Source organism: Myotis davidii, unplaced genomic scaffold (assembly GCF_000327345.1).
Source record: "Myotis davidii unplaced genomic scaffold, ASM32734v1 scaffold135, whole genome shotgun sequence".
NCBI classification, from domain to species: Eukaryota; Metazoa; Chordata; class Mammalia; order Chiroptera; family Vespertilionidae; genus Myotis; species Myotis davidii.
The window spans coordinates 602612-614553 of record NW_006289813.1 but is presented as its reverse complement, the minus strand read 5'-3'; the positions used below and the strand labels follow the sequence as shown (position 1 = coordinate 614553).

Below are 11942 nucleotides of genomic sequence, written 5' to 3'. Positions count from 1 at the left end.
TGTGCCCGCAACCCAGGTACATGCCCTTGACCGGAATCGAACCTGGGACCTTTCAGTCCGCAGGCCGACGCTCTATCCACTGAGCCAAATGGGTTTTGGCCATATATACCCGACTCGTGAACAACACGGGTTTGAACTGCATGGGTCCATTTATACACCAATTTTTTCAATGAACATACAGTTGACCCTCCTTTTCCCTGGATTTTGCATCTGGTGATTTAACCAACCTCAGATGGAAATACTGTTTTCAATCCATAGTTAGGAATCCATGGATATGGAGGGCTGATTATATGCATTGTTCCACATCATTTTGTTTTATTTTAATTTATTTATTTTAAATATATTTTATTGATTTCAGAGAGGAAAGGAGAGGGAGAGAGAGATAGAAACATAAATGATGAGAGAATCACTGATTGGTTGCCTCCTGCATGCCCCCTACTGGGGATCGAGCCCGCAACGCAACCCAGGTATGTGCCCCCGACTGAAATCAAACCTGGGACCATTCAGTCCACAGGCTGACATTCTATCCACTGAGCCAAACCAGCATGGGCTCCACACCATTTTATATGGGGGATTTGAGCATACAAGTATTTGGTCTCCCTTATAGTGGGTTCTGGAACCAATCCCCCACAAATATAGATGGATGACTTAATTTTCAGGGAGTCAAAAGTTTTATGTGAATTTTTGACTGCACGGAGCTTGATGCCCCAACCTCCCCCCGTGTTGTTTATTTTAAAGATTTTTTTAAAAAATATATTTTTATTGATATCAGAGAGGAAGGGAGAGGGAGAGAGAGATAGAAACATCAATAATGAGAGAGAATCGTTGATTGGCTGCCTCCTGCACACCCCCCACTGGTGATCGAGCCCACAACCCAGGCATGTGCCCTTGACCAGAATCAAACCTGAGACCCTTGAGTCCACAGGCCAATGCTCTATCCACTTAGCCAAACTGGCGGGGGCCACCCCTCTGTGTTGTTAAGGGTCAACTGCAAATGTAAAAAATTTCTAATTCTTAGTGAGTGAAATATCATCTTGAAAAATTAAGGATGACCGTATTAGTGATAAAGTCACAGAAGACACTTATGAAAGAAAGTAATGTTATGGAGCTAGATGGTTCCACTTTTTAAAATTATTTATTATGTATTGGTTTGGGGTGTATGCTTAGTGGTTAGACAATCATATACTTTACAGAGTGTTCCCTGATAATTCCAGTTCCCCAACTGGCACCATACATAGTTATCACAATATTATTGACTTTCCTATGACTTACTTACCTGTGAGTATTTTGTAATTAGCAATTGAATTGTTCACTTTTATTTATTTTTTTCTATCACCATTTATCCCCCATACACCCTCTTCCACCTCCACCCATCCCCTCCCCCTGAGAATTGTTCACTTTTTTTTGGTAATGTATTTTTATTGATTTCAGAGAAGAAGGGAGAGGGAGAGAGAGATAGAAACATCAATGATGACAGGGAATCATTGATTGGCTGCCTCCTACTCGCCCCCTATAGGGAATCAAGCCCACAACCTGGGCATATGCCCTTGGCCGGAATCAAACCCAGGACCCTTCGGTCCACAGGCCCATGCTCTATCCACTGAGCCAAACCAGCTAGGGCGAGAATTGTTCACTTTTAAATGGTAATTTTGTTACATGACTTTTACCTAAAACATTTTTAAAATTAAAAACACCTAAATGATGCATTTCTTCTATTATTCTTAAAATATATTATTTCTAAATATTAGCACTTCATCTCTATTAATATGTATGTTATTAACATAGGACACTCTATATAAAATGAATCTTTTAACATAATATTTTAAAAGAATCATGAAAATACCACTCTTACTTGCATTTTCAGACTTCAGCATTTTAATTTCTTCTGTTTTTAGGTTCAAAGTCTCTTTGAGGACTGCATTTTCACAGTTTAGCCTGGGAAAAAAGTAACCAACAAATAACTAAAATATTAACACTTTGTACTTATATCAGAATGTTTTCATCCTTTAGAACACAAGAAATAAATATAATTTTTCCTACTTCAAAAGTCTAGAATTTAGATGTTACAAAACAAAGACAGTTTAAAGGAGTGTGGAAAGGTTTTGAACATACTCTAAACCCTTCAGTACAGCTCAGAAAAAATCAGAACCAGAAATAGCTCTAAGGCAACCATTTTGAATATTCATTCTCTTTACTGAAGTTTTAATTCAGTTTAATAAACATATCCTTGGGTGAGGATTAAAAAATTAAAATTAAATTCACACTAATGAAAGAGTTGATTAAAAGATTTTGTTTGAAAAAATAGTGTCAATGCTAAAATAACTTGGGAAACAATGACTCTTACATTGTTTTTAAAAATACAGTTTAACCCTAGCTAGTTTGGCTCAGTGGATAGAGCGTTGGCCTGTGGACCAAAGGATTCTGGGTTCAATTCCAGTCAAGGGCACGTACCTAACTTGCAGGCTCCTCCCCAGCCTGGGCCCTGGTCAGGGCTCGTGCAGAAGGCAACCAATCGTGTTTCTCCCACATTGATATTTCTCTCTGTCTTCCCTCTCTCTCCCACTTTCCCTAAAAATGAATGGAAAAATATCTTCAAATGAGGAATAACAAAAAAAAAGTAAAAAAATTAAAATACAGTTTAGCCCAGCCAGTATGGCTCCGTTGAGATTCGTCCCATGTACCAAGAGGTCACTGGTCCGATTCCTAGTCAGGGCACACACCCGAGTTTCAGGCGGGATCCCCAGTAGGGGGTGTGCAGAAGGCAGCCAATCGAAGTTTCTTCCTCTCTCTCTAAAATCAATAAAAACATAACAAATAATAAAAATACAGTTTATACTATTTTTTAAACAAGAAAATTAAAACTAACAGAAAGACATGGAGTTAGCTCAAGGAAGAAGAAGGCCTAAGCTACATTTGAATTACAAACATTTTAAAGATTCACAAAGAAAAACTATAGAATAGTAATATACAAACCTGTCATATTTTTGGGTCCAAGTTTCCTCTATATTTTTTATTCTATTCTGATCAAATTCTATTTTCCACTGCAAGGCATTTATTTCCTATAGAAAGAAAATAGCATTTCAGAACATTGTGACTAGCTGAACTAAATAATATAATCATTTCACAGAAATAGGTTCAAGAGGAAAAAAACTAAGTATTGCTCAAAAAGAGTATGACATTTGTAAACACACATAACATACCTCTTTAGCACTCAAAAGAGCTTTGCCAAAGCTTGCTTACTATAGGAGAAATTTAAAATTGTTTAGGTTAACAATTTGCTGGTCCAAACCTAGATTTCTCATCGTTCCCCCCGAACCCCCTAACCCCATGGTCGGCAAACTGCGGCTCGCGAGCCACATGCGGCTCTTTGGCCCCTTGAGTGTGGCTCTTCCTAAGCCTTAGGAGTACCCTAATTAAGTTAATAACAATGTACCTACCTATATAGTTTAAGTTTAAAAAATTTGGCTCTCAAAAGAAATTTCAATCCTTGTACTGTTGCTATTTGGCTCTGTTGACTAATGAGTTTGCCAATCACTGCCCTAACCCATGCAGACTCCACAAGCAAAACACACTCCTGGAAGTCTGCACCCAGGACCGTTTCATCAAGGGGGAGTACTACCAGCACAGGAACAGGACCTTCGAGGGTGATTCCTAACTACTGTTTTAGTGAAGATGAGGTGGCCAGACAAAAGCAGGCTCCGGAAGCAGAGAAAGAAAAGAAAAATAGGAAGTGTCAACTTGGCAGGCCTCCTAATACCTTAAAATGAGGAAATAAAAGAAACTTAATTCTTTGCCCGTTTGACAATCTGGATTATAAGCTCCAAAAGGGAAGGAACCATACGAAGTGAAGCACACCTAGCAGAGGGTGTGCACAAACAAGATATCCATTGATCAGGTGACCTTTAAGGAAGTTCTGTTTGAGAGTTTGCTGGATTAACTACATCTTTGCTAAAAATGCAAATACCTTCTCCAAGGATCTCTTTTCGTCCACAGTTTTTTGAAATATTGCCTGGGTATGACTTGTGGCTTTGCCAAATATTGCCTAAGAACAATAAAAATCATATCAGTACAAATAAAATTTCTAATCACTCCTATGGGCATGATGAAGTTAACATTTTTATTTTATTTTTTTAATATATTTTATTGGTTTTTTACAGAGAGGAAGGGAGAAGGATAGAGAGTAAGAAACATTGATCAGCTGCCTCCTCCACACCCCCTACTGGGGATGTGCCCACAACCAAGGTACATGCCTTTGACTGGAATCGAACCTGGGACCCTTCAGTCCACAGGCCAAGGTTCTAGCCACTGAGCCAAACCGGTTAGGGCTAACATTTTTATTTTAAGACAACAGAAAAGTAATTTGAGATGAGAATTTCCACAGAGACCACTTTTTGTGGAGTGTTTGATAGTTCAGAAGTGAGAAGATCTTGGTTTGGGTCTTCCCCAATGAATGTGAGCATGCGTGAAAGGATTTGCACACAGGCTTGTACACAGACATTCAAAACGTCCAAAGAATGGAAACCCAAATGCCCATCAACTGGTGAACGGATAAAAAAAATAAACAAAATGTGCCAAACCTGTATAATGGGATATTATTTGGCAATAAAAAGGAAGAAAGTGCTGACACGGGCTATACGATGCTTGAACTTCGAAAACATGCTACCTAAAAGAATCAGGTGCAAAAGAATCCAGGCACATATTGTATGATTCTATTGATGGGAAATAGAAAAGACAAATCTATAAGACAGAAGGTAGATTATGGATGGGAATGGGAAGTGACTCCTAATGTGTATGTAGTTCCTTTTTGGGGTGTTGAAATGTTCTAAAATTAGATTGTGGTGATGGTTGTACAACCTCAGTTTAGTAAAAATGAACTGTATGCTTACAAGTGACTTTTATAGCATGTAAATTATACCTCAATAAAACTGTTAAAAAAATCTAGACCTCAAAAAGAAACTCAATTATCTTAAGCACTGCTACTTTTGTTTTAAAAGCTAAAACCATACAACTTAGTACTGAAATGGGATGGAAGTTTTAAAAAAAACTTCTTACCATGCTTTGAAGAATTTTCAGTGCTGCCTCTTTACCTTCCAGTTGTCTTTGAGAGGCCTCCAGTTCAGTTTTTAAATTTTCTACCTCCTGAGGAGAGAAATAAAATGAGTCTTTTTTTTTTTAAATATATTTTATTGAGTTTTTACAGAGAGGAAAGGAGAGAGATAGAGAGTTAGAAACATCGATGAGAGAGAAACATCGATCAGCTGCCTCCTGCACACTCCCCACTGGGGATATGCCCGCAACCGCGGCACATGCCCTTGACCGGAATCGAACCTGGGACCTTTCAGTCGCAGGCTGACGCTCTATCCACTGAGCCAAACCGGTTTCGGCTAAAATGAGTCTTCTTATCGGCAATCCCAAATGATCAATTTGATAGTCTACATTTAAGTTCCATATTCAGTTTGACTGAATGCACTCTGACCTTATAAATGAGGTTGGAAATTCCTATGGGCTCTATAAGTGGACCAGACAGACAAAAATTGAGAGCCTCACTATCAGGTGCCATTTGTAACTCAAAGACCAAATCTTTTGCTTTTATGCATCTAGGCCACACAGCTAAGAATTTGAAAGAAAAAAGAATTCCTTAGGCCACATAAAAGAAACACGAGTATTCACAAAGCAACAGTAGTTATTATGGGTTGAATTGTGTCCCCCCAAAAGAAATGTTCAAGTTCTAACTCCTGATAGTGTGTCTGTGACCTTATTTGGAAATAGTGTTTGCAGATGTAATCAAGTTAAAATGAGGTCAGATTGGATTAGGTAAACCCCAATGACTGGTGTCCTTATAAAACAAGAAAAATCTGGACACGGACACACAGGGGACAAGGCCAAATGATGACAGAGGCGGAAACTAGAGTGATGCTGCCGCGAGCCAAGGAATGCCAGGAGCAAGCAAGCACTGTCGGGAAGCTAGGAAGAGGGACAGGATTCCCCTCCAGACCTCTCAGAGGGAATATGCACCCCCCCACACACACCTTGATTTTGGATTTCTGGCCTCCGGAGCTGAGAGACTAAATCTGTTGTTTTAAGCCCAGAGTGTGTGGCACGTTGTTTCAGCAGGCTTCCTGCTTCCCACAGGAAAGGCACCCTACCCCCCAGGAACTCCTACTCCCAGCAGGAGGAGCCACCTCTTCGGCCACCTGGCAAACTTTCTGGTCTTTTGGCTTCAAAGAGGTTAAAGTAAGTCAGGTTATTTCAAGCCAGGAAAGACAGACGGAAAGAAGTGGTAATTATTTTCTCCAGAAGATTCGAGAAGTAGTAGTGCGGGGGAGGAGGGACTGGAGGACATATTTACGTAAAGAGCCTTTTTGAGAGATGAGGAGGATAAGAAACTGAGGAGCCAGCTCATAGTTTTACCACATGGCTCCTTCACAATATCTGGAAAGCCAAATTTTGCCTTCCACACAATTTTAGGATTCCTTAAACAAAATATCTACCAGTGGGCCTTTATTCCCATGAGAATTTTTATGTTAGAGTACCTACCTCTAATGTTTCATCAAGACGTTGCTTTAACTCTACATTTGGCAATTCCGAATTAGAATCTATTAGAAAAAAAACACATTTGCTTTAACTAGTAATATCAGGACATTTGTTTACAAATTATCAAATATAGATTTCCCCTAAATTGCAAAGAGAATTGTAATAAACCAAAAAATGATAAAAATAGGTAGCTTAAAATATTTCACAAATGAAGAGATACATAAAGGGTGTCCCAAAATTCACGCAAGAAGTAATTTTGATAGAAAACACAGGTTTATAATTAAAAATTGTAAATTTTTTATTGATTCATAAAGTATACAGTATAGGTTATGTATGGAATAGCATATCGGGTAAATGGCCTCCACGGCTTTGCTGGCACATATGCATTCTTTTGTTGAAATTTTCCATGACCGTAATTATAATCCTGTGTTTTCTATTAAAATTACTTCTTGTGTGAATTTTGGGACACCCTTTACTTTGAATAAAAAGACTTTTAAGAAGGACTCTAAAATAAAACTGTTGTTGCCTTAGCTGGTTTGGCTCAGTGGATAGAGCATCAGCCTGCACACTGAAGAGTCCTGGGTTCGATTCCAGTCAAGGGAACATGCCTGTATTACAGGCCCAATCCCCAGTAGGAGGCATGCAGGAGGCAGCCAATCAATGATTCTCTCTCATCATCGATGTTTCTATCTATCTTTCCCTCTCCCTTCTTCTCTGAAATCAATAAAAATATATTCTTAAAAAACTGTTGTTAGATCAACCAAAGGACTTGTATGCATGCATATAAGCATAACCAATGGACATAAGACACTGGGGGATAGGGGAGGCTAGGGGACTGTCTTGGGAGAGGGGAAAAAACAGACACATATGTAACACCCTTTGTAATAAAAAAAATAAATTAAAAATCAAAAAAAAAACTGTTGTTAATAATTGGGTCAGTTACTACATATTACTACTATACAAACACAATACAAAAACACATGAATGTTGGTGAGTGAACTAAATAAGTTTTGGTGTCGGCTTAAATTTGATTAATGTAGTGATATGAATACCTAAGAAATAACCTGAATTTAATTTCTTTCCAACAAGAATGACTAGCAGTCTCCTGTAACTTCAATTATTCTCTCCTTATGTGATCAACTGAGACATGACACTGAGCTTTCCAGAAGCTTCATTTTCATTGTGGTCTCACTGGCAACAGGAAAACATTAAAGTGGCAAGTTACAAGTGGGAGGAAAAGAAGAAGAAAATTAGAAAGAATATTTTGAGGAATATTAAAATTTTCTCAAAACAATTTTTTCCTTTGCTATTCTGAATTTTCATCAACATGACAGTATCCAAGGTAAAACCTACTTCATGTTTTTACTCTGATGATACAAAGTTTTAAAGGAGGGACAAAAGTAACATTGGATGGACAATGACAAGTTCTGTTTTATTAATACTTGTGGTAGGCAGAACAATGGCCTCCGACAATGCCCACATCCTAATCCCCATAACCTGTGAATACATAGCAAAAAGGACTTTGCAGATGGGATGTACTTGGAGATGGAAGAGTACCATGGATGACCCAGGTGGGTCCAATGTCCTCACAGGGTCCTTATCAATGAAAGAGGAAGGCAGGAGAGTCAGTGTCAGACTCTCACCAGCCACTGCTGGCTTTGAAGATGGAGCAAGGGGACCATGGCCAAGAAGTGCAGGCGGCCTAGAAGCTGGGAAAGGCCAGGGAATGGCTACTCCCCTAGAGCTTCCAGAAGGAAGGCCGCCCTGCCGATGGCTTGACTTTAGCCCAGTGAGACCTGCGTGGGACTTCTGACCTACAGAACTGTAAGATAATTAATGTGTTTTGTTTTAAACCATTAAATTTCCGGTAATTTGGAAACAACCTATTAGGAAACTCACACAACATTCTTACCTGAGATCAGATCAACTTTGATAAAAGATAAAAGCCCATAACCCAACAAAACAAGAGCTCATACTATTGCTATTGCATCTCGTTTCTATCCCAGTGGTCTCCCCATGTTTTTACAAAGCATCATATTCAGTTTTCAACATCTTGCTTGCAAAACAGTATGCATTCCTATGCATGATAAGAAATTGGGAGAAAAATATATAAATAATCCCATCCTAATTTCAAGAAGGATTTTGCGGGATAGGGATAGACCCCCAGCTACAACATGTTGTTTGTAAATCTAAAATCACGTTTCTTAAGTTACTTTTGTGTTGTCCTAATGTGTGTTTGTTCCACTTTGGTGGGGAAGTTTTACGATGTGGATTACAAAAGATACAGTCACAAAAGCTGTGCCACGGCGCAGGCATAGGCCTCATCCCTGGGTTCCCAAACGCTGTGCAGTTGTACCATTCTATCACAGTATGATCTGCATTTTATTCTTTCCTTAATGTACAGCATAATTTATTTTTAGTTATAAGTGAAGGTTAATTGTTTGTGTTTTAAAAATATGTTTTTATTTATTTCAGGGAGAGGGAGATAGAAACATCAATGATGAGAGAGGATCACTGATCAGCTGACTCCTGCACACCCCCTACTGGGGATCAGGCCCCCAACCCAGGCATGTGCCCTGACAGGGAATGGAACCATGACCTCCTGGTTCATGGGTCAACAATGCTCAACCACTGAGCCACACCAGCTGGGCAAGATTAATTTTGTTTTTCTAATTTTTGAGAATTTCATGACATCCCTAAAATAAGCAGAAACTTGTGTGTTCTGCTGGTAATACTCCTTCCCCAGATAAGCACTGGGCTTCCCTGCTCAATGTCACCTCCTTAGCAGGCCTCCCCTGACCCTTGCCTAAAATAGCAGTGTCCCGGCCCCTCCAATCACTCACTATCCCTTCACTTACCACTGACTGATGTTATACAGCTGCTAATTTGTAGGTTTATTCCGTCTCCTAGACTACAATTAGGGCCTTGGACAATTTTGTTCAATGATGTTATTCCCAGAGCTTAGAACTGTCCCAGGCACCTAATAGGTACCCAATAAATATTCTTTGAATTAAAAAAAAAAGGAATACATGAAGTCTACCACTATATCACACACAAAAAAAGCAAGGTAGGTAATTACTCACGGATATAACTAACATATGTGTATTAATGCAGAATAACTAGTGTACTTCGCAATTTGAACAATTCTTGGAAATAGAAACATCAACTCCTTTTGAACCATCACCAGTCTCAAGAGGTGAATAGAGAAACATCTCTAAAACGCACTCTGGTGACCACCGTCCTGTGTGGGGAGGGGGGTGGGGACACGCATTCTTACCAGTGCTACTGTGTCGTCTGTGATGGGGGGTCCTGGGCCCTTCACGGTATGTGTCTTGAGGCCTGGGACGCCGACAAACAGCACCACTTCTTTCTTCCCCCTTCCTGGGAAACGGGGGAGGACTACAGTTCGTCTCATCTGATCTTCTTCTAGATGTGACCAAGTGTGAAACTGGCACTTCATAAATACCGCCGGGCCTTCTCCCGAGGCCGTACCCTAAGTCGCCTTCTGCCATGTCATCGTCCTCCGCTTCCCAGGTCTGCGCCCCGGCCTCATTCGGTGGCCTCAACGCCCTGCTCATCAGCCAGGTGCCGCGGTTACCATAAGGAAAACCAGGTTATCTGCAGGTAGGAAGGACAGTAGTTAAAACACCATCAGGGTAAGAGAGCTGGGTTTTCCAGGGAGCACCAGCACACACACGCAATCCAGTTCAACATGTAAGGACTTACTGGTGAGGAAAATTCCCACTTCTTATTTCAAAGAAGCAGCGAATGGGGAGGAAGCAGGAAAGGCAGTTACTGAATAACCTGCTGATCAGGATAAAGCAGATGGGTCTTTGCCAAGGAAACAGAGATACAAGCTTATAAAGGAAAAGGGTCTGTTTTCACCAGCCTAAGAGCTACATAAAATTCAGACAAGTCTCTGAAAAAAAAAAACGAGCCTTGCAATGAATGACCAAGAGCGTCCTGCCTCTGTCCCCTCACCGCCCTTTATTCAGTTCAGGTGCCCAGGGCTCTTCGGTTCCTCCTACAGGCCCTGTGCAGACACTGTTAGCAAAGGTTTTGTATGTGGGACAGTCCTGGGTGGGAGGGGGAAGGTGCCCCACCTCCCTCTCAAATCAGATTGCCTCCCTTCAAAACCTATGTCGCAAGGCAACCAGCGCAAACCGCAAAGCCTTTCCAGTGGCGCAGGGCCTGATGCCCATCTCTGCCCGCCCTCAGCCGAGGCGGACTGCCCTGGCCTCCGGTGCTGTGGGCCATGCCAAGTACTCCTGCCCCCGAGCTTTGCGCTCACCGTGCCTGGGGGAATGAATGCTCTTCCCCCAGAGAGCTGACAGCGGATTCTGCACCTCCTGTGGGTCCTTCCTTCAGTCTTCCCTTCTCAGTGGGGCCTTTCCTGGCACCTCGTCTAAAACTGCAGCCTTCTCCCTGTCCCACTTAGCTGCTTTATCTTTCTCCTTGGCACTTATGACCTTCTAACATACCATATTTTACTCATTTTCAAATCACACCTCTGAAAGGGGAAAGGTAGCCCAGCAGAGGGAACCAGGTGAAGCGGAGGGTGGCTCCAGCCGCCTAGAATGCCTCTCAAGAGCTAGGGCGCCCTTCAGATTTCCTCCACCAGAGCCCAGACCTGCTGTGGATGGCCCTGAGAGAAATATGAGCCCGGCTGGCGTGGCTCAGTGGTTGAGGGTCGGCCTATAAACCTGGAGGTCACGGGTTCAATTCCCAGTCAGGGCATATGCCGGGGTTAGGGGCTTGATTCCCAGTATGAGGCGTGCAGAAGGCAGCTGATCAATGATTCTCTCTCATCATGGATGTTTCTATTTCTCTCTCCCTCTCCCTTCTTGTCTGAAAAAAACCTCAATAAAAATATTCAAAAAGAAGAAGAAGAAAGAAATGTGAGCTCCACAAGGGCAGAAGTGTTCCTTTGTTGGATCACCACTCATTCCCAGTGCCTGAAACTGAGACATAACTGGTGCTAAAGAAATCCTGTGTAATAAAAGAATAGCCCAGCTGGAGTGGCTCAGTTGGTTGCGCATTGACCTGTGCACTGAAAGGTTGCCAGTTCGATTCCCAGTCAGGGCACATACCTGGGTTTTAGGTTCGATCCCTGGTGGGGCACATACAGAAGGCAACCGATCGATGTTTCTCTCACATCAATGTTTCTGTCTCTTATCAATGTTTCTCTCTCTCCCTCCTCCCTCCCTCCTCTTCCCCTCTTTAAGCATGTCCTTAGGTGAGGATTAACACACACACACACACACACACACACACACACAATGACAGCAAAAAGAATAAAGCAAAGAAAGACTATGCAAACAAATCAACTTGCCTCTAGGGCAGAAAAACAAAACCATCACCTCAGCAGGGCTGCACACTGGACAGCATGGGGCTAACTGCCTGCCCTT

At 41.5% G+C, this 11942-nt stretch overlaps 1 protein-coding gene across 4 annotated transcripts in view; it reads right to left on the bottom strand.

Annotated features, from left to right (window-relative positions):
• Positions 1-10257, bottom strand: part of CCDC125 (coiled-coil domain containing 125) — a 19637-nt gene extending 9380 nt beyond the window's left edge. For 3 of the 4 annotated variants that reach the window (XR_001513632.1, XM_015563043.1, XM_015563042.1), the window contains exons 1-6: positions 9812-10257; positions 6538-6596; positions 5053-5139; positions 3965-4042; positions 2974-3059; positions 1853-1935 (exon numbers count right to left, since the gene is read on the bottom strand). Coding sequence is in view for 3 of the 4 variants with exons in the window: in XM_015563043.1 (XP_015418529.1) it covers positions 1853-1935; positions 2974-3059; positions 3965-4042; positions 5053-5139; positions 6538-6596; positions 9812-10112 (694 nt within the window). In the remaining variant the exon portion in view is untranslated. Of the gene's footprint in view, positions 1-1852; positions 1936-2973; positions 3060-3964; positions 4043-5052; positions 5140-5476; positions 5736-6537; positions 6597-9811 lie in introns of those variants that run through there. The other variant, XM_006762394.2, reaches the window with a different exon arrangement.
• Positions 10258-11942: the final 1685 nt, after the last annotated feature.